Source organism: Callorhinchus milii, unplaced genomic scaffold (genome assembly GCF_018977255.1).
Source record: "Callorhinchus milii isolate IMCB2004 unplaced genomic scaffold, IMCB_Cmil_1.0 Scaffold1, whole genome shotgun sequence".
NCBI classification, from domain to species: domain Eukaryota; kingdom Metazoa; phylum Chordata; class Chondrichthyes; order Chimaeriformes; family Callorhinchidae; genus Callorhinchus; species Callorhinchus milii.
In genome coordinates, this window is record NW_024704742.1 from 138,708,658 (window position 1) to 138,731,799 (window position 23,142).

The window sequence follows — 23,142 nt, forward strand, 5'->3', positions numbered from 1 at the left end:
TTGTGGGGGAGACCAAAACCAGGGGCCATCAATATAAAATAGTCACAAATAGATCAAATAGGGAAGTTAGAAGAAATTTCTTCACACACAGAGTAGTGGGAATGTGGAACATGCTGCCACAAGGAGTTGTTGAGGCAAATAGCATAAATGTATTTAAGGGAAAGCTCGAGAAGTACATGAGGGAGAATGGGATAGAAGGTTCTGCTGATAGGCTTAGTTGAGGAAGGACAGGAGGAGGCTCATGTGGAACATAAACAGCGGCATAGACCAGTTGGGCCGAATGGCCTGTTTCTGTGCTGTATATTCTAATGTATTCTATGTATTCTAATGTATAATCATGTCTTTGAGACGTCTCAAAGCCCTTGACAGAATATACTGTAAATTGAGTTGACTGAATATGCTGTAACAGTATATTCTGTGAAGTGTTTTGAGACGTCCAATTGTGTCCCACAAACAATCATGGTTTGTGTGACCACATTATTATTATTATTATTTTTTGAAGGGATTATTATCCCCAGAAAAGCGATCCACCAGTCGACTAAACAGGATGAGTTCAAGTTATTGTTAATATTCACTCACAAAACACAGTCACTACACTTTACAGTATATCCTGTGAAGCGCTTTGAGACGTCTCGACCACGTGATAAGGCCCTGTGTCAAATACAACGATCATTGTTGTATTATAAAGTTATTTCAACACATGTTTAATGAACCCACCTCATTGCTTGTTGCTGGACTTGGCGTGGGCCGAAGGCAGCCTCTCCGCTGTGGCTGAGAGCCATGAAGGAGGATGGTCGGTGACATGAATCCCTGGGCAGCTCTTTGACGTTTGGTAGTGACGGGCGCCATTATACCAATGTGGGGTCTCACAGCCACAGCGCTAACGGCCAACGCCACCGCACGTGCAGCACAGACACCACGTGACCCTTTGAATCCGGCCGCCACCATCATCTCATCGGCAGCCGCTCTCCTACCGAGTGACGGGGAGGGCGGGATAACGAATCCTTCTGTCCCAGCAATGATTCTCCAGAACACGAACCACATTTTAAAAATATATCTGCGTGAAGGAATATTCTGTGTCGTTTTTACTTGGCGCAATATGGATTCCTCGATGTGTCTGCCTCCCCCACCAGTCCCGGGCTGTGGTACGCTCCGCCACTGCGCGAGCTGCAGTGGCTTTAGGCGGGAAGCCGGCGCCTGGTGGAGCATGCGCAGTGAGCGCGGGGCGTCCGCCAGCGGCGTCGTGAGAGGAACTGTGGAGAATATTTACTGAATGTTAAACTGCGAAGGTACTCACCAGAGGTTTACAGTCTGGGGAGTATTTACCGGAGGTGTTCAAGTCTGGGGAGTATTTACCGGAGGTGTTGTTGAGCTTTTAGGGAGTATTCACCTGAGCTGGAAAGATTATTTTCCCGCGGTGTAATTCGGGTGTAGGGAGAATTTATTTGAGTTTAGTTAAGTTGAAAGACGGCTTTCCTACGGTGGAGATATGTTTATAAGTTGAAAGCATATTAATAATTTCCAGAGTTTGTAAAATCTAGAAGCAAAACAAGAAAAATGAGGAAGGTGGCACATGCGGCAAACCTGGATAAGCTGGTTGAGAATTTTGCTGTACTGGAACAGGTAAGAAACAGAGGGAAACCAGGGATCCCAATGCCCTTCAGTGCATCTCAAGTTATAAATATGGAACTACTGTTTGAACATACGAACCTAAGAATTTACTCGGAAGAGAAGACCAAGGTCCATCCACATCACCTTCCATCATCCTGGCAGTTGCATGACATTCGTTTCCCAAACTATATATTATATCCCAAGATATTAGTTGAACCTGCTAATTATAAGCGTGACCTATTCCCGGATATTGGGCATTCTTTTGTGCTTTGTTTATAACACAGCTGCTGAGACATTAGACCCAGATAACCATGTTATAATGAGATAATGTAGTTTGTATTACACAGGCTGTTCATCAAATGTCAAATAGTATGCAGACTTGATCACTTATGGTCCCAGGAGTGGAATATCATTGCATGTGGGGGGCAGCCAGACACGTAGAAACCAATCACTTTTATTGGTCTATGCCTCAGTACTGGCTAACTATTGGAGAACTGTAAAGTCATGTAAATTGTACTGGTGAGCATTTAAAGAGTGTGTCAGGTGACATCACTCTGGAATTTTCTTTTATTTTGGATTTCAACATATGTGCATGAAATAAAATAAGTATTTTGTAAACAAGATAGCCTGTGTGTTTAAGACAAAATAAATGCATAGTCTGGTTTATTGTATGAAATTCTGTACATTGTCCTGTGCCTTGGGATGTCCTCCCGACGTGAAGAGCTCTATACAAATATAATCTTCTTGTTATTGTTGATTATTTTGTACAATATTGTACATTAGCTTGCTATAATGGAAGATTGTAAAAATAGTAATCATTGCATTTGAAACATAGAATTACAGAAATTTATAGCATAGAGGAGGCCATTTACTACAACAACAACTTGGATTTATATAGCCCCCTCCACGCTGGACAGCACATTTAGTTCATCATGGCTGTAAAATCCTTTCATTTTCCTGCCTTTTCCCATATCCTTGTAGCTGACTAATTTTAAAGGTATTTATCTAGTTTCCTTTTGAAAGCCAATATAGATTCTGCTTCAACCTCCACTTCCAGCAGAGCATTCCTTATCCTAACTACTGTACTCTTTGGGTGAAAAATAAATCGCCTAGCCTCCTCATTTGCTTGTTTAGCACATTGGAATATCCTCCTGATATGAATAAATGTAATATAAGTTTGTACGGTATTGTTTACTAACTATCTTAAGTTGATTCCCTTTCGTCACTGACTCACTGACCCAAGCAATGGAAATAATTTCTCACTATTGACTATAAATATTGAAAAAATATCTCTACTGGTAATATTTCCACTGAGCTCTTATATATACCAATAATTGGGCTCTTATCTATAGCTCCAGTACACTTGCTTGGAGACATGCACTGTAATATGTCCACTGTAGTTTTGCCCACAAAATATTCAGTCAATTCACTTTACACTAGTGAATCTGTGAAGCCCTTTGAGACGACTCGAAGACTTGAAAAGCGCTCTATCAAATGCCAGGATTGTTATTATAAGGAAGGAAGGAACTCACATTTGTATAGCACTTCTCACATTGGAACGTCCCAAGGTACTAGACAGTCAGAGTTTTGGACTCGAGCTGTGGATTGGGATTGGGGAGGGTAGAGGGCAGGGGGGGAAGCAGGGTGATCAAAAGCATGGTCGAAGAGGAGGTTCTTGAAATATAACAAATATCTATCCACCTCAGTCTTGAATCTTGAGTGTTGTTTGACTCTCAACTGTCCTTTCTACCCTACATTCGTGCCATGGCCCACTCACTCTGCCTTTCCCCACCTCCGCAATATCGCCCGACTCTGCCACTGCCTCACCCCTCAGGCTGCCGAGACCCTCATTCACCATTCATCACATCGAGGCTCGATTACGCCAACTCCATGATTGTCGACCTTCCCAACTTTTCTCTCCATAAGCTGCAGCTCATCCAGAACTCTGCAGCTTGTGTCCTCTCCCACACCAAGCTCAATGATCCCATCAACCCCACCCTCGCCAGGCTCCGCTGACTCCCAATCCCACAGTGGATAGAGTTCAAAATCCTCATCCTATCCTTCAAGTCCCTCCACAGCCTTTCCCTTTCCTACCTCTGTGATCTATTAACCCTATATCAATCTATTCTCTCCCTTCGCTGAGCAGGAACTCCATGCCCACCTCCCGGCACACCCCACCATTGGTGGTCGGGCCTTCAGCCTCTCTGTCTCCACCCTTTGGAACTCCATCTGTAAGGGTTAATTCAAATTTGTGACCCCGCGGTGAAGTCAAGGTTGGCACAAATGTTGAACAAAAATATAGATGTTTATTAATTCAGATTAGTAATAGTTATAAGGAATTAAAAGAATACATTTCAATAATGCTTAGGTGTCAACGCATAGTTCACAACGATTTAAGTTGACCTAACAAAATGCTGCGGAAGAGACAGAGTAGTAATGTCCAATTTAAGGTCCATTTTAATATGTCCTTCTTAATCCAAATATATATACACCCAAAGGTATCCAAGTATTGTTGTATGTTTCTAAATTCGATCACCCAAAAGTATCCAGGTATTATTGTATGTTCAATTCGATCATTTGAAAGTATCCATGTATCATGGCACGTCCAATTCTGTTAATGGCACATCCAATTCAATCCCGTTCCTTTGATTAATTCTTCTGATTTTCTTCAAATCGATCTCCATATATACAGTTTGTTAGGTGACCTTCCACCTATTGTCTTTTGCAAGATGGTTCCTTTGTAAAAAAACACAATATATGAGAATACGTTGAGAATACTTGAACACGTTTTAAGTTGTGAAAAAGATGTTAGTATAGGATTTAGCGTAAGCTAGTAGCAATCAAAAAAGCAAGGAAACAAAGTGAAGGCTGTCTTTAAATGTTCATGTAATTTATGTGTTTAAAAAAGAGGACCATGATGGGTCTGACTTTGCTCTGGACGCAAAGTCTAGCCAGATCCCATCCATGTTCCATAAGTTTCGGATTAGTTTAAAGTACTGGACCATAGTAGATCTGACTTTGCTCTGGACGCGGAGTATAAGCCAGATCCTACCCACGTTCCATATGTACTGAATAATAGTAAGGTAAAAGATAAACAAAATGAGCAATAGTTAAAGAATATGAGGGTCTGCATAGAATTACAGGTAAGACTAAATAATTTGAGACGTGATGCGAGCGTGAAATGACAGGGTAGAATGAACATTGATAGATGTAGGAGAGAAATTCCATAATTTTCCAATCAATAATGACAAATACATTCACATTTTAGTAGTTTTTAATTGTTATAAATGTTATAGTGTCAATTATCTTAATATTTCTTGATTTATTCTGATTCATTTTGTGTATTCCAGTATTTAATCAAAGTGATGTTTATACAAATTATATATGGATACATGTATTGGTAATTTTATAGATGATATTTTGAAAGAAAAGAAGTGTGCCCATAAAACAAGGCAACACCCACTCAAGTAATATTTTATTTTTGTGGTAATACAATTTATGTATAACCTTGCTAATTTATTTTATTTATAGATTTATTAATAATGGTTTATGGTAATTGTTGGATTATGTGTTGGATAAAAAAACTGATGTAAAAAAACTGATGTAAAACAGTTAAGAATCATAAAAATGTTAAAATAGGTTGGAGGTCGAATGCGGTGAGAGAGATGGAGGAGAATAGTACTGATTTTACATTAATTATGGAAATAAAACTGGGTTTATATTTGTAACCTTAACGCAGTTTAGGACGGACAGTAGGATTCTGCAATTAATGTGTTAAATAATATCTCAAATTATATTTTCGAAGTTTCTATACATTTGAAACATATAGAATTATACAGCACAGAAGGAGGCCATTCGGCCCATCGTGTCTGTGCCAGCTCTTTGAAAAAAGCCAAATCCAAATCAATCCCACTTCCCCGCGCTCTCCCCATAGCCCTGCAAACTTATCCTCTTCAAATAATTATCTACTTCTTTCTTAAAAATTGTTATTGAATCGGCTTCACAGAAGCGTACAGCACAAAAAGAGGCCATTCGGCCCATTGAGTCTGTGCGGCTCTGTGAATAGAGCAATGTAATGTCAATCCCACTCCCCAGACCTTTCCCCATAACCTGCAAACCCGTCCTCCTCAAATACCCGTCCACCGCGTTTTTAAAAGTAGTTATCAAATCGGCCTGAACCGCCCTTTCAGGCGATGCGTTCCAGATTCGAACAACTCGCTGCGTGAAGAAATTTCTACTCACCTCCCCTCGGCTTCTTTTAGAGACTATTTTAAATCTGTGACCTCGAGTCACCGACACTCCCACCAGTGGGAACAGTTATTCCCTTTCTAACCCATCAAATCCCCTCATGATTTTGAAGACCTCTATTAGGTCCTCGTAACCTTCTCTGCTCCAATGAGAATAATCCCGGCCTCTCTCGCCTTTCCTCATCATCACGGTCCCTCATTCCTGGTCCCATCCTCGTAAATCTCCTCTGTACCCTTTCCAATGCCTTAACGTCCTTCCTACAGTGTGGGGCCCAGAACTGGGGCCGTATTCTAACTGAGGCCTAACCAGTGTTTATATGGGTTAATCATAACCTCCTGACTCTTGTACTCTATGCCCCTATTTATAAAGCCGAGTATCCCATATGCCTTTTACAGCCTTATCTCCCTGTCCTGCCACCTCCAAGGATTCAGTTACCTGCCCCCCCAGGTCTCTCTGTTCCTTCACCCCCCCTTAAGATTGTATTACCGCCTATATTGCGTCCCCTCATTCTTTTTACCAAAATGCATTATTTCGCATTTCCCCACATTGAAACTCATCTGCCATGTGTCGCCCATTTTACCATCTGTCTATGTCTTCCTGCAGTCGGCTCCTATCCTTCTCACTGTTTAGCCCCTCCCTAACTTTGTGCCGTTCGCAAACTTGGAAATGGTACTTGCTATACCCAAGTCCAGGTCATTTATGTATATTAAGAAGAGCAGTGGTCCTAATACCGATCCCTGGGGGACACCACTGTACACTTCCCTCCAGTCAGAAAAGCAGCCGTTCACCACAACTCTCTGCTTTCTGTCTCCCAGTGAGTTCTGGATCCGCTGCCACTGTCCCTTTTATACCGTGGACTTCTATCTTTCTTACAAGTCTTTCATGTGGCACTTTGTCAAATGCCTTTTGAAAGTCCATATAAACTACATCAACTGCACTCCCTTTATCCCCTCTCCGTTACCTCATCGAAAAATTCTATTAGATTTGCCTTTAACAAATCCATGTTGGCTGTCCCTAATTAACCCATATTCTTCTAAGTGAAGATTTATTCTGTCCCGGATTATAGTCTCCAGGAGTTTCCCCACTACTGATGTCAGGCTGACTGGCCTGGAGTTCCCAGGTTTGTCCTTCTGTCCCTTTTTGTACAGAGGAGTAACATTGGCCACTCTCCAGTCCTCGGGCACCACTCCTGTGTCCAACGAAGATTGAAAAATTGTAGCCAAAGCCTCCGCTATTTGTACCTGTGCCTCCCATAGTAACCTCGGCTGCATCCCGTCCGGACCGGGAGACTTATCACCTTCAGCGCAGTCAACCTTTTCAGTACTTCCTCTCTGTTTATACTTATCCTATCCATTTCCTCTGCCCTCTCCTCCGATACTGTGGAATTTGGTGCATCCACTTCTTTTGTGAAGACCGATGCAAAATACTCATTCAGTACATCAGCTGTGCCCTCTGCCTCCACAATAAGATCTCCCCCTTGGTCCTTAATTGGCCCCACCCTACCTTTGACTAGTCTTTTTCTTGATATGTTTGTAAAATATTTTAGAATCCCCTTTAATGTTACCCGCTAACCTTTTCTCGTATAATCTTTTTGCCGCTCTTATTTCCTTTTTCAAACTCTTCTGCACTTCCTATATTCTATTTGGTTGTCTTCTGTATCTTGGGTTTGACATTTGTCATACGCCTCCTTTTTCTGCTTTATTCTAGATACAATTACCTTCATCATCCAGGGAGGTTTGGAAGCCCTACTTTTCCCTGTTGTGGGAATGTATTTATTCTGTCCCCGAGCTATCTCATCCTTGAAGACTTCCCACTGCTCTTTCGTTGTTTTACCTGCCAATCTTTCTTTCCAGCCGTCTTGTCTAGGTCCCTCACTTAGCCTCTTCCAGTTGAGTATCTTCACCCTTGATTGCTCCTTGTCCCTTTCCATAAGAACTCTAAACCTAATGATGTTGTTTTATTCCTTATTACATTGCTATTCGTCTCTCCCAGCTTTCTGTGTAACTTATCTGTCCTCTCTGATGCTACATCCTGATTCCCTTCCCCCCTCGAAATTAGTTTAAACCTCCCTGTGAGGACATTGGTCCCAGTCCTGTTCAGGTGTAACCCATAATGAATCTCATATGAGGGGAGCGGGTTGTGACTATTTTAGATTCTTTCTCAAGGAGCGGAAACAAAAGACTGTTTATAAACAATAAACTTTTCAGTCCTTATCAGTAATTTTTTCATGGAAATTTGGTCTGTAACTATAAGAGAGAAGAAAGAATTGAAGGAAACGATTAAAGAAGAAACATTAAAATGGACATTGGAGATTGCTACCCTGTCTCTTCCGCAGCATTTGGTTAGGTCAACTTAAATCGTTGTAAACTATGCATCGATATGTAAGTATTATTGTAATGTATTAATTTAATTACTTATAACTATTACTAATCTGAATGAATAAACATCTATATTTTTGTACAACATTTGTGTCAGTCCTTAGTTCTCTACAGGATCACAAATTTAAATTAACCTTTACAAAAGGGTTAAAAGGGAAAATGACTGATAAGGAATGAATACAGTTTGTTGTTTATAATCAGTCTTGCTTATCCTCCGTGAGAAAGGATCTTCTTCGAAGCTAATCACAATCAGGTCCCCTCCATATGAGATTGATCATATGTTTCAAATACAAACAAATATCGCAAATATAATTTGAGATATAATTTAACACATTAATTACAGAATCCCACACATCCACAATCCCTTTGCCTCGCTCCCTCCCTTGCCTCCTTCAACGCACGTCTCAAGACCCTCCTCCTTGACCGTGCCTTCGGCCACCCTTCTATCCATCCAGCCCTACACCATTCTTGATTCCCCCCCCCACCCCCCACCTGACTATCCAGCGCCTTGGGATGTCTACCCGATGTGAAAGGAGCTTATACAATGCAATTTTGTATTGTATTGAGTCACTGTCTTCCTCTGTAAAGCCACAGTTTCTGCATTTGTCAGCTGGGTTTGTGCTCCTTGAGTTCTCTGCCTGCAAGTCTATATCTTTTCTGTATCTCAACTATTGCAATAGCCTGCTTGTCAGGTACATCAAGTTCCTGGAGTTTGTGTATTGTTAGTTTCTCTGATTGCACTCTCTCTTTTAGAGTTTTTTGAAAATGTATCCAGCAGGTTAGATAGGGGGGAACCAGTAGATGTAGTATATTTAGATTTTAAAAAGGCATTTGACAAAGTGCCACACAAAAGGCTATTGCACAAGGTTCAGGCCCATGGGATTAATGGGAAAAAGGAATACACATTAGGATTAGTCACATTAGTTCTGTTGAGTCCTGTAGTATATTCGTTAGAGCACTTGCCTCGCAAGCGATTCCTTCTCAACATGCCTCCGTTTACCTAGCAGTAAATAGGAACCCGGTTATTAGTCGATTGGCAGATTGATTTTCCGGAGTTATCATCCCTTCCAAAAAAATCTGAATAATAATAATAATTTGGTCACTCAATCCATGACTGTTTGTGAGAAACTGCTGTACGCAATTGGATGCCATGTTTTGCCCACAAAATATACAGTCAATTCACAAAGTGCTTTGAGATATCTCCAAGATGTGATAAGGCACTATTTCAAATGCAAGGATTATTATTATTTTCCTGCTTGTCTACTAGGTGACCGCTTTAAACTCTGATGTTGGATTGTTTGGTGTCCTCTACTTTTGTAATATATATTGGCATGGAATATTACATACTCCATGGATGGGATAGAACTTGCCAAAGTGGGAGGATGACCAAAGGCCCAGTCGAAGGGGAAGGTCTTGAGAGGTGGGAGAGGGGGTGGGGCACTCTCAGTAGTAGCATTGCTGGGCCTACACCAGATGGCCCTTGTTCAACTAGATGTCAGGGTGGCTTGATTGGAAGCATTTAATCTAATCAGTGTTTTCTCAATGTGCTTTGGAGTCCCATAACGTAAAGGATAGCTCTCTCGCCTCGCAAGCGAGAGGATCTGGGTTTGATTCCCAGGCAGGGCGAATGTTGGGCAAGTTTTAATAATAAAATTAAATAATAGTAATAAATGAGTTTCTCCCGGTGTCATGGCCAATGATCCCCTAGATAAAATTGATTGAGTCTTGGTACAAGCCTTGAAGGAGGCAAGGGAGTGAGCAAGGTGAAGGACCTGTGGGATGGAGTTCCAAAAGGTGGGGGCAGAGAGGCTGAAGGCCTGGCCGCTGATGGTGGGGCAGGCAAGGTGGGGGAAGTGGAGCAGTTTGTATGGACACATTTAATTAGCAATATACAAAACATTCTGATTGATTTGGTACCTCTTAGTGGTTAGAGCGCTCACCTCGCAAGGGAGAGAACCTTTATGTGATTCCCAAACAGGGCAAAACCTTAGGCAAGTTTTGTTACTCCACACACGTCTCCTACCTAACAGCAGATAGGAAACTGGTTGTTAGTCGATTGGCAGATCGCTTTTCAACAACAACAAGATTCCATTTATAGAGCGCCTTTCACGTCGGGAGGTAGTAATCCCTTTAAAAAATATATATTAAAAAAAAAGTGGTCACTCAATACATGAGTGCTTGTGGGACACTGCTGCCTTGTTTTGTCCACAAAATAAGCATCAATTCATTTTACAGTATATTTTACAGTATAGCATGGATGTATTCAAGGAAAAGCTAGCTAGGTATGTGCGGGAGAAAGGAATAGAAGGTTATGCTTGAAGCTTAGTTGAGGAAGTGCAGGAGAAGGCTCATGTGAAGCATAAACACCGGCAAAGAATGGGTGAGCCAAATGGCCTGTTTCTGTGCTGTATTCTGATGTATATTCTATGAAGCGGTTTGAGACGTCTTGAATACATGATAAGGTGCTATATCTAATGCAAGGATTTTTATTATTATCATGAGGTTCTTTGTATTTCATTCTTGACAAAGTAAATCTTTTGTAGATTCGTTTGGCTGAGCAAGCCAACAATTCTTTCTCATATATGATTACAGTCTGTGGGTAACTATCTGCGGCAAATGTATTTTATTTTTGTCGGACATTTGGTTTTAAGTAGTTTGGAAGTAGATTATTTAGCTTGTGGAACTTTATTTACTTTAGCATATATTGAGAAATACTTTCTTAGAGCAACAGTACTCTAGCTGTCAGGTTTTGCTACCACCAGAGATTTGGCACTGAAAAAACACAATTTGAATGCATTAATAATAATAATCCTCACATTTGATCAAAGAATCATAGAATTATACAACACAGAAGGAGGTCATTCGTGTGTCTTTTAAAAGAGCTATCCAAATCAAGTCCACTCCCCCGCTCTCTCCCCATAAAACCTGCAAACTGCCCCAAATAATTATCTGCTTCTCTCTTTAAAGTTGTGATCGAATCGGCTTCCACCACCCTTTCAGGCATTGCATTCCAGATCCCAACAACTCGCTGTGTGAAAATATTTCTTCTCACCCCCCACCTCTGTTTCTTTTAACAACTGTTTTAAATCGGTGTCCTCGGGTTACCGACCCATCCGTTAGTGGAAATAGTTTCTTCATGTTCACCCTATCGAATCAACCCCATAATTTTGAAAACTTCTATTAAGTCTCCTCTGAACCATCTGCTCCAAGGAGAATAATCCCAGTTTCTCTAGCTTCTCCTGTTAACTGAAGGCCCTCATTCCTGGTACCATCCTGGTAAATCTCCTTTGCACCTTTGATCTAGTGCCTTATCACATTGTTGAGACGTATCAAAGCGCTTCACAGGATATACTGTAAAATGTAGTTACTGTATAGTGGGGAAAACGCAGCAGCTAATCATTCACAGTGATCCCCCAATCAATTAACAACTGGGTTTCTACTTACCACTAGGTAAATAGAGGCGTGTGGAGTAAGGATACTTGCTCAACGTTTCACCTGTTCGGGAGTCAAAGCCAGGTCTTCTCGCTTATGGGGCGAGTGCTCTAACAACTACCCTACAGGAATCCAATTTAGCTACCAGAGTTTTGATCCTTTTTTTTCCCCATCACAATATATGCCAGCTCACAGTTTATATCAGAAAATTTAGACACAAAAAAGAACCTTTTATAGGTTTGATTGCAGTAAGCTCTTGATACTTACCCCAATGCTTTGACAACCTTTTTCTTTACACTTCTCAGAAAATAGCTAAAACTCAGGGGTGGACCAATCTATTGGACATTCAGCTGGAGGAAACAAAACGCCTGCTGAAACTAGCACAAACTAAGGAAAGCTGTATGAAGGAAGGTAAGAAGAAGTTTACAATACAAGTAGTATTTGGTATATTAAAAGCGTTATTTGAATTGTGACTTGAAGAAAGATTTTAAATAGATAATAATAGTTTAGTCACTCAATCCATGACTGTTTGTGGGGACACTGCTGTGCACAATTGACTGCTGCTATTTGCCCACAAAATATACAGTCAATTCACTTTACAGTATATTCTATGAAGCGCTTTGAGCATCTCAAAGACATGATAAGGCGCGAAATGGGGAAAGGGTAGTTAAATAGAACTGAAAGGATTGTTCTTGAGGGAGTTGGATCTGATAGGATAGACAGAAGGGCATTCATCTGTGCTGTAAATTTCTATCGTTCTAGAGTAGAATATTTTGTGAATTGAATGCAAGATACACTGGCGAGACAATATGACCCATAAATCTGGATTTTCTGCACAAACAGAAAAAAAATTACTTGTGCTATGAAACCTCATGTTTGGCAGAGTTAAAGAAATGTTGGATATTTCACATACTGTAGCAGTGACTGTTGTGCAAAATAAATAACTTTTATTGGATTAGGCTAACACAACAATAACAACAACAGTAAAATTATATTTGTTTAGTGTCTTTCACGTCGGGAAGACGTACCAAGGCGCTGGACAGACAGAGTTTCGGACCCAAGCAGGGGGTCGGGATTGGCAAGGGGGAGGGGAAGCAGGGAGATCGAAAGCATGGTCAAAGAGGAGGGTCTTGAGATGGGTCTTGAAGGAGGCAAGGGAGGGGGCAAGGTGGAGGGACTGTGGGATGGAGTTCCAGAGGGTGAGGGAAGAGTGTTAGAAGGCCCACCCATCAATAGTGAGGCGAGCGAGTCGGGTGATGTGAAGCAGGCTGGAGCTCGCTGAGCAGAGGGACCGAGCAGGATGGTAAGGGGTTAGGCGGTGGCAGAGGTCAGGGGGAGCAAGACCATGGAGGGCTTTGAAGGTGAGGACCAGGATCTTGAACTATATACTCTTGTGTGATGGGAAGCCATGGCCATGATGGGGATGATAGGGTTACGGAGCCTGGTGCAGGAGAAGACATGGGCTGCGGAGTTCTGGATGATCTGCAGCCTGTGGAGGGAGGAGTTGGGAGGCCAACATGCAAGAAGTTTGCATAATTGAGTCTCGATGTAATTAAAGCGTGTATGAGGTTCTCGGGGGCTGCGGTGTGAGACAGTGGCGGAGCCGGGTGATGTTGCAGAGGTGGGGAAGGCAGAGTGGAACATGGCCCAGATGTGGGGTAGAAAGGATAGTTGAGGGTCAAACCAGACCCCAAGGTTCGGGACTGGCGCAGTGAGGGGGAGTGAGCCCCAGGGATGGTGATGCTGTCAGGGCCTGAGGTGTGGAGGCGCTGACGGGAGCCAATCAGGAGCCTCGGTCTCGTTGACGTTCAACTGTAGAAAGTTTGCTCTCATCCAGGACTTGACGTCTGACAGACATTCTGTCAGGACAGCAGTGGGTCCTGGAGTCAAGGGGGGGGGCAGAGAGGGAGAGTTGGGGGTCATCCACATACATGTGGGAGTTGACCCCGTGTCTGTGGATGATATCACCAAGAGGGAGCATATAGATTGAAGAGGAGGGGACCAAGGACAGAGCTCTTGAGGAACACCGCACGAGACGGTGCGGGGATTGGAGGAGAAACCATTTGTGGAGATGAAGTGGAGGGGGTGTGAGAGGTACGATCTGAACCAGTCAAACACATGTTGCTCTTAGTACCTGTACAGATATTACTCTGTTTTCTGGGTCTGTTGCTTTTAAAAAAATTTTGCTGCTTGGTGCTACCTTCTGAGTTTTCTCCTGAAATTTCTCATGGTTTCAGCCTTAAGACAAAGATTCAATGTGGTGTCTTGTAGTTTAGTGATTAGTGATTTAGTGATTATCACTCCCACCCTCGCTCGTCTCCACTGGCTCCCCATCCCCCAGAGGATTGATTTCAAGATCCTCATCCTCACCTACAAGGCCATTCACGGCCTTGCTCCCCCTACCTCTCCAACCTACTATCCCCCTACCTACCTGCCCGTACCCTCCGTTCCTCTGGCTCCGGTCTGCTCCACGTCCCCCGCCCCAATCGCCCTACCATTGGTGGTCGGGCCTTCAGCCTCTCAGCCCCGAGGCTCTGGAACTCTATCCTCCAGTGCCTTCGCCGCTTCCTCCCTCTCCTCCTTCAAGGCCGGTCTCAAAACCTTTCTCTTTGACCGTGCCTTCAGCTCCCCTCTCGACTCTCTTCCCCCTTCTCGCCCCCTCCCTTCCCTCCCCTCACCCTGACCATTTCCCCCCTCCTCGCTCCCTCCCCTCCCCTCACCCTGACCATTTCCCCCCTGCTCGGGTCATGACCCAACTGTGCAGCGCCTTGGGACATCCTCCTGACGTGAAAGGCGCTTTATAAATGGAATCTTGTTGTTGTTCTTGTTGTAGAGCACCCGCCTCGCAAGTGAGAGGACCCGGGTTTGATTCCCAGGCAGAGCAAAATGTTAGGGAAGTTTCCTTACTCCACATAACTCTTTACCTAGCAATAAATAGGAACCTGGTTGTTCATCAATTGGTGGATCGCTTTTCCATGGGTAATAATCCCTTAAAAAAAATGTAGTCACTGTCAAATCCTGTGAAGTTCTTTGAGTTGTCTCAACAACAAGGTTCAATATCAAATACCAGGATTAATATTATCTTTAGGCATTTTTAATTAAACTTTTATATTTGAAAATGTAAAATTGGTGAGATTATTAATATTTTTCACCTCTTAAGGCTGAATCAGTGAAACATAACCCAATTTGAGATTACCTGTTTCAAGCCAGTCTGTACTTAAACCCAAGGAGCTGATATTCCAAGCGGAAAAATAGAGATTAGACTTTTAAGAGGAATTCTTACAATTAGGAATGGTTCATACTGGTCAGTATCACACCTTCCATCATCAGCCTACTATCATCTTGAGAGTGATTACACGAACAAAAAATAAATTACTTTTAAATGTACAGGTTGCAGTCACATGGAAGCTGCAGTTTCTGCTTTGAATCCGTTTGTCCAGGTCTGGGACTGATGATGCAGGCTTAGCTGTGAAAAGCAAGTTGGAATGCATGTAACATCATCTTAATGATAAACAATAATAATCCTGGTATTTGATATAACGTCTTATCACGTCTTAGAGAAACCCGGTAGCCAATTGCGCACAGCAGTGTACAACAAACAGTTGTGGATTGAGTTACTATTACCCCCGGAAAAGTGATCCGCCAATCGACTAATAACCAGGTTCCTACTTACTACTCGGTAACCAGAGGCGTGTGGAGTAAGGAAACTTGCCTAACGTTTTGCCCTGCCTGGGAATCAAACCCAGGTCCTCTTGCTTGCGAAGCGAGTGCTCTAACCAACACACTACAGAACTCTACAATCTGCAGGAGATTGACCGAGTGAATAATAATAATAATAATAATAATAATCCTTGCATTTGATATAGCGCTTTTCACGTCGGGAGGACGTCCCAAAGCGCTTCACAGAACACACTGTAAAGTGAATTGACTGTATATTTGTGGGCGAACACGGCAGCCAATTGCGCACAGCAATGTCCCACAAACAGTCGTAGATTGAAAATGACCGATTTAATTATTGTTTTTTTTTTTTGGAGGGATTATTATTAGGCGTGTGGAGTAAGGAAACTTGCCCAAGGTTTCGCCCTGTCTGGAATTGAACTCAGGTCTCTCACTTGCAAAGCGAGTGCTCTAACCACTGAGCTACAGGACTCCACAAGCTACAGAATCACTTGTACTGTTTGAATTTCTGGGATTAATCTGCACAAAGAAGTTTTGTATGTCTGTCGGGATTGTTTCTGGCAAGGTAGAATGATGTTAATACATAAGAATACATTAGAATATACAGCACAGAAACAGGCCATTCGGCCCAGCTGGCCTATGCCGTTGTTTATGTTCCACATGAGCCTCCTCCTGTCCTTTCTCAACTAAGCCTTCAAGTAGAACCTTCTATCCCTTTCTCCCTCATGTACCTCTCGAGCTTTCCCTTAAATACATTTATGCTATTTGCCTCACAACTCCTTGTGGCAGCATGTTCCACATTCCCACTACTCTGTGTGAAGAAATTTCTTCTAACTTCCCTATTTGATCTATTTGTGACTAATTTTATATTGATGGCCCCTGGTTTTGGTCTCCCCCACAAGTGGAAACATCTTCCCTATGTCGAACCTAACAAAACCTTTCATCATTTTAAAGACCTCTGTCAGGTCACCCCTTACCCTCCTCTTTTCAAGAGAAGAGTCCAAGTATGTTCAGCCTTTCCTGATAGGTATAACCTTTCAGTTCTGGGATCATCCTTGTGACTTCCTTATTCCTTATTCCCAAAATATACCACCTCACACTTTTCTTTATTGAAATGCATTTGCCATTTAAATGCCCACTCAGCAAGTTTATTAATGTCTTGCTGTAATTTGTTGCCCTCCTCCTCTGTATTAACTACTCCCCCAATTTGGTGTAGTCCACAAATTTTGAAATTATTGAATGTTATATTTTCACATCTGCCTTTCAGAATGTACTATGCTGCACAGAATGATAGAAGGACTACAGAGCACCATCCAGAACCAATGTGACGTCAGAGGTAAATAAGTTTGAGCATCTTTGATCCAATAGATTCAAAAGGTGATAAAGAGAATGTGTTTTCTTTAATTTAAGGAATCTGCTTCCTCTTTCTGCTAAGCTTTCCCAGATGTCACAATTTCGCCCACAAAATATACAGTCAATTCACTTTACAATATATTCTGGGAAACACTCTGAGACGTCTCGAAGATGTGATCAGGCACTATATGAAATGCAAGGATTATTATAAATACACGGTTAATGACTAGGTAACTGCTGTTTGGGACTGGGATTTCCATTCAGATATCCCTAGTGAATTTCTGGTTCTAGCTTGCACTGCCGCAATATTCAGAAAAAAATGTAAATGAAAGTTTTGTGTTTTTCTATTTATGTTATAGGTAATTATTCACTATCAGCTTGCTAGTCTTATCATCACTGGCGAAGCTTTTTGCTGTTATACCACATGCTTTGGAACTCTCTTAAAATGCTTTTGCTTTGCGTCTTCTTTCCCCGACTTCAAAATCCTTTTTGATAATTATAATAATTTTTGCATTTGATATAGCGCCTTATCATGTCTTCGAGATGTTTCAAAGTGCTTCACAGTATATGCTGTAAGTTAAATTGACTGTATTTTGTGGATGAATCGTGGCAGCCTATGGTGCACAGCAGCGTCTCACAATCAATCGTGGATTGAGTGACAGCATTTTCTTTTTTTGAAGGGGTTATTACCCATGGAAAAACTATCTGCCAAAATCGACTAACAACCGGGTTCTTACTTACTGCGAGGTAAACAGGCGTGTGGTGTAAGGAAACTTGTCCAACGTTTCAGCCTGCCTGGGAATCAAATCGCTTGCGAGACGAGTGCTCAAGAAACAGTTGGTCAATTAGACTTTAGTGGTCTCTTCCACTTGTAGTGTTCTTTTGCTCTTTCACAATTATCTGGTGCAAAATATGCCACTTGCGCTCAAACTTCCTCAACTATTCTTTCTAACCCAAACCTGTGCCATGACCCACTCTGCCTTCTCCCACCTCCGCAACATCGCCCACAGGCCGCCGAAACACCACAGGACGCCGAAACCTTCACACAGGCTTTCATTACATCGAGGCTTGACTATGCAAACTCCTTGCTTGTTGGCCTCCCTAGCTCCTCCCTCCATAGGCTGCAGATCATCCAGAACTAACTCTGCAGTCCATGTCCTCTCCCGAACCAGGTGGCCCTATCACCCCCATCCTCGCCCAACTTCACTGGCTCCCCCTCACACAGAGGATACAGTTCAAGATCCTGGTCCTCACCGTCAAAGCGCTCCATGGTCTTGCTCCCCACTACCTCTGCGACCTCCTAACCCTTACCACCCTGCTCGCTTCCTCCGCTCAGCGGGCTCTGGCCTGCTTCATATCCCCCACCTCGCTCGTCCCATCATTGGTGGGTGGGCCTTCTGCCACTCTGCCCCCATCCTCTGGAACTCCATCCTGCAGTCCCTCTACCTTACCCCCTCCCTTACCTCTTTCAAGACCCGTCTCAAGACTCTCCTCTTCGACTGTGCTTTCAATCACCCTGCTTCCCCCCCCCCACCCCCGCCCTCTACCCTCCCCGACCCCCAGCTCGGGTCCAAAACTCTGACTGTCCAGCGCTTTGGGACGTCCTACTGACGTGAAAGGCGCTATACAAATGTAATGTTGTTGTTGTTGTAGTGGTAAGAGCACTCATCCCACAAGCGAGAGGAACTGGGTTTGATTCCCGGGAAGGGCAAAACATTGGATAAGTTTTCTTACGCCACATGCCTCTGTTTACTTAGCAGTAAGTAGAAATCCAGTTGCTTGTTGATTGGCGCATCGCTTTTCCAGGAGTAATAATCCCTTCAAAAAAAATAAAAAAATAAAAAATAATTATTTGGTCATTCAGTCGACGACTGTTTATGGGCCACTGTTGTGCGCAATTGGCTACTGCGTTTCGTCCACAGAATACACAGTCAATTCACTTTACAGTACATTCTGTGAAGAGCTTTGAGACATCTAGAAGACGCTTTATCAAATGCAAAGATTATTATATATTATTCCAGTACAATTTTCCTGCTGTACACCACTGTATACTGGAGGGAAGTATACAGCAGTGTACCCCAGGGCAACTATTAGGACAACTGCGCTTTTTAATCTATATAAATGACCTGGACCTGGGTATAGGGAGCACAATTTCCAATTTTGCAGATGGTACAAAGCGAGGAAACGTAATAAACAGTGAGGAGGATAGTAGCAGACTGCATGAAGTCTTAGACAGACTGGTAAAATGGGCAGACAATTGGCAGATGAAATTTAATGCGGAAAAATGCAAAGTGATGCATTTTGTGAGAAAGAATGAGGAGAGGCAATATAAGCTGATGGTACAATCTTAAAGGGGGTGAAGGAACAGAGAGACCTGGGGGTCATATAAGTAAATCTTCGAAGGTCGCCGGACAGGTAGATACAGCTGTTTTTAAAAAAAAGCGTACAGGGTATTAGGCTTTATAAATAGGGGCATAGAATACAAAAGTCAGGAAGTTATGATGAACCTTTAGAAAACACTGCTTGAGCCTCAACTAGAGACTGTGGTTAGTTCTGGGCCCCACACTTTAGGAAGGATGTCAAGGCATTGGAGAGGGTGCAAAAGAGATTGACCAGGATGGCACCAGGAATGAGGAATTTCAGTTATGAGGAGAGGCAGAGAAGCGAGGATTGTTCTTGGAACAGAGAAGGTTAAGGGGAGATTTAATAGAGGTGTTCAAAATTATGAGGGGATTTGATAGAGTGAACAAGGAGAAACTGTTTCCATTAGCAGGTGGGTCAGTAACTAGATGACACAGATTTAAGATAGTTGTCAAAAGAACTAGAGGGGAGATGAGGAGAATTTTTTTTCACACAGCGAGTTTTTTGTATCTGGAATGCATTGCCTGGAGCAGATTCAACAACAGCTTTCAAGAGAGGAGTGGATAGATATTTGGGGAGGACAAATTTGCAAGGCTATGGAGACAGAGTGGGGAAGGGGGATTAAATTGGGCAGCTCTTTCAAAGAGCCGGCATGGACACGATGGGCTGAACGGCCTCCTTCTGTACATGATTCTATGATTCAATGCTGGTAAAAATGCATAGATCATTGTTTCTATTAGTCCTATAGTGCTATCTTCTGGAACCTGAGGATATTGCAGCTACCCAGAATAGTCTGTTCACGAGCTATTGGCTATATCCTTGCTGGAGAAATCCTGCTTAGGATGTTTTGACATCTGTTGACCTTCTCTCAAACCCTCCTATTACTGGCACCGGCACTCCCTGTTCTCCTTCCCAAATTGTAAACCTCAGTTTCCTGCTTTTCTCAGGCCAGTGAAGCTATTTTCTCTGGTTTGTAATGTCAACCCCCTCCACCCTTTCTAATAAAGCGCCTATATTGTTTTCAATCCCTGTGTCTCAGGTCTTGTTAGGCGTGCTCGTTCAGAAGATACAAGCATTCTATGGATAGTGAATCTTGTATACTATGGACCTGTGTGTGTGAGGTGGCAGGGGTGGTACTGCGGAGTCAGGAAGGCAATGGAGGGACGGTTCTCATTGTATACCAGTAGCATCAGACACTTGGCCTGGCTCTGCTTGGGAAGGCGAGGGGAAGGTTTATTACATTGCGTTATTTGCGGGGCGGGGAGGTGATAAATGCACTGATTCCTGAGCTGCTTGATGCCCCCAGACAGGCATTGGGACCTACATGAACGTGCAGGGGGAGTGGGGTAGTGGTACAATTGCCTCTGTCAACTCTCGACTTTAATCTGCTGTCTGGCCGACGGGTGGATAGGGCAGAGGTCTTTGGGAGCAAGGTTAGGGATTAGTGTAGCTTGGGGCACCGTATTTCAGGAGAGATATATGGGCCCTAGAAGGGGTGCAGTACAGATTCACTAAAATTATTATAGGCCTTAAGGGTTAAATTATGAAGACAAGTTGGATAAACTTGGTCTGTATTCCCTTGAGTTTAGAAGGTTGAGGGGTGATCTGTCCTGACTGTCCAGCACCTTGGGAAGTCCTCCCGACATGAAAAGCACTATACAAATGTAAATTGTTACGTAAAATGTTAGGTAAGGGTATCAAGGGATAGAATCATACAGTCTTACAGCACAGAAGGAGGCCATTCAGCCCATCGTGCCTGTACTGGCTCTTTGAAAGAGCTACCTATTTTAGTCCTGTAGCTCTGTGGTTAGAGCACTCACCTCGCAAGCAAGGGACCTGGGTTCGATTCCCGGCAGGGCGAAACCTTAGGTAAGTTTCCTTACTCCACACGCCTGATAATAATCCCTCAAAAAGAATAATAAATTGATCATTTCAATCCATGACTGTTTGTGCGACACTGCTATTCGCAATTGGCTGCCATGTTTTGCCCACAAATATACAGTCAGTTCACTTTCCAGTATATTCTGTGAAGCGCTTTGAGAAGTCTAGAAGACGTGAAAAAGCGCTATAGTCCTGTAGCTCAGTGGTTAGAGCACTCGCTTTGCAAGTGAGAGACCTGAGTTCAATTCCAGGCAGAGGGCGAAACCTTGGGCAAGTTTCCTTACTCCACACGCCTAATAATAATCCCTCCAAAACCAAAAACAATAATAAATTGGTCATTTTCAATCTACGACTGTTTGTGGGACATTGCTGTGCGCAATTGGCTGCCGCGTTCGCCCACAAATATACAGTCAATTCACTTTACAGTCTATTCTGTGAAGCGCTTTGGGACGTCCTCCCGACGTGAAAAGCGCTATATCAAATGCAAGGATTATTATTATTATTATTATTATTATATCAAATGCAAGGATTATTATTATTACCAACTAGTCCCACTAGCCCACTCTTACCCCATAGCCCTGCAAATGTTTTCTTTTTAAGTACATATCCAATTCCCTTATGAAAGCTATTATCAAATCTGCTTCCATCAGCCTTGTCTCCCCTCTGGTTCTTCTGCTGATTATCATAAATCTGTGTCTTCTGATTATGGGGAAGAAGCAGGAGAGGAGTAACGAATTCCAGTGTGGGAGTGACTTCCATTCCTGAGGCAACAAATTAACTGTAAATTGATAAGAACTTGATGGAAACATTTATTTTAAATAGGAACTTTAATTTTGGCTTTGGTGTGAATTGTTTGTTTAAATAATGCTGCAATATGTATACTATTTCATGTTTGGAAAGAAACGTTTTCATAATATCTATCTTTACAGATGAAAATGAACAATTTAAAAAATGCATCCAGGTGCTGGAACAGAAGATTCAAGTGGCAGAGGAGGTAGAATTTTGTAGAGTGTAACTACATTTATACTCTGATAATTAGATCTATTGCTGTGTTGGACAAGTATTCTGGTACGCTACCCTGTGTGAAAGGCACTATATAAATACAAATTGTTGTTGTTGTTGATAAAGAGACGGTGTTTCCTAATTGGAGAAGGTAACAAAAAAATGATTGCAGTGATTTGAATTGAAATCTGGGAGAATTAAGATGCAGGTTGACAACAGTCAAGCGTTAGTATCTCAGAGCTTCTTTGGGGGTACTGTTGGAGTTCAGCCAATTAAAACTATAACATTTACCACAATTGTGAATACTCTGGTTTTGTCCACAAAATATACAGTCAATTCACTTTACAGTATAACCTGTGAAGCGCTTTGAAGACCTGATACGGCGCTATATCAAATGCAAGGATTATTATAAATATTATTGTTAATTCTAAATTACTGCTGACCAATTGGAAACTGGTTGCATCCAGAGGGTATATAAAGGGGATAGGATAGCTGTGAGAGCCTTACTCGAGCAGAGAGCCCAGAGTGAGCTACGTCCGGAGTGAGGCGAGGCCAGAGTGAAAAGGAATTGGGTGAGAGTGGGAATTAGGTGCAGAGGGAGAAGTAGATGCAGGTTATATATCTGAGGGGAAGTAAGAGGAGATAGATAATGGCCTGGCAGGTGATGTGCGAGGAATGTGGTATGTGGGAGTTGATGGAAGGCAACCTGAGCCCAGGTGACTTCATCTGCAGCAAATGTCTGCAACTGAGCAAGATCCAACTTAGAATAGCTGAGCTGGAGTCTCAGGTGCAGATAACTGCGCTCCATCAGGGACAGTGAGAGGTTCCTGGACAGCATGGTGGAGGAGACCCTCACTACCCTAGGACTCAGTTATAGCAGTCCATCGCTGTATAGGAGCTATGAGAGAGGGGTACTGGAGCTATCGGGAGGTCAGAGTTCAAGAAAAGGACCACTCCCAGAGGAGCCCAACACACAGCCACCCTTCATTCATGCTAAAAGTGATTAGGTGACACTGCGACGGGGCAAGAAGAGGGCTTGTTCAAGGCAGAGCACCCCCAACAGAGTACCAGTCTCTAATTGGTACTCAACATTAGCTATCGAGAGCGTAGAAGCCTCTTGTGAGGACAGCAGTGGACATTCTGTCTAACAGGACAAACGCATGGTTCACAAGGACAATACAGTTGTGACAGGGGATTC

General features: G+C 42.8%; 1 protein-coding gene across 3 annotated transcripts in view; it reads left to right on the top strand.

Annotated features, from left to right (window-relative positions):
* Positions 1–1,186: 1,186 nt before the first annotated feature.
* LOC103183868 (coiled-coil domain-containing protein 152) overlaps positions 1,187–23,142 on the top strand; it is a 33,952-nt gene continuing 11,996 nt past the window's right edge. For 2 of the 3 annotated variants that reach the window (XM_007901588.2, XM_007901590.2), the window contains exons 1-5: positions 1,187–1,289; positions 1,526–1,623; positions 11,975–12,080; positions 16,615–16,683; positions 21,872–21,936. In XM_007901588.2, the coding sequence (XP_007899779.1) occupies positions 1,274–1,289; positions 1,526–1,623; positions 11,975–12,080; positions 16,615–16,683; positions 21,872–21,936 (354 nt within the window). In that variant the 5' untranslated portion in view covers positions 1,187–1,273. The remainder of the gene's footprint in view (positions 1,290–1,525; positions 1,624–11,974; positions 12,081–16,614; positions 16,684–21,871; positions 21,937–23,142) is intronic. The other variant, XM_007901589.2, reaches the window with a different exon arrangement.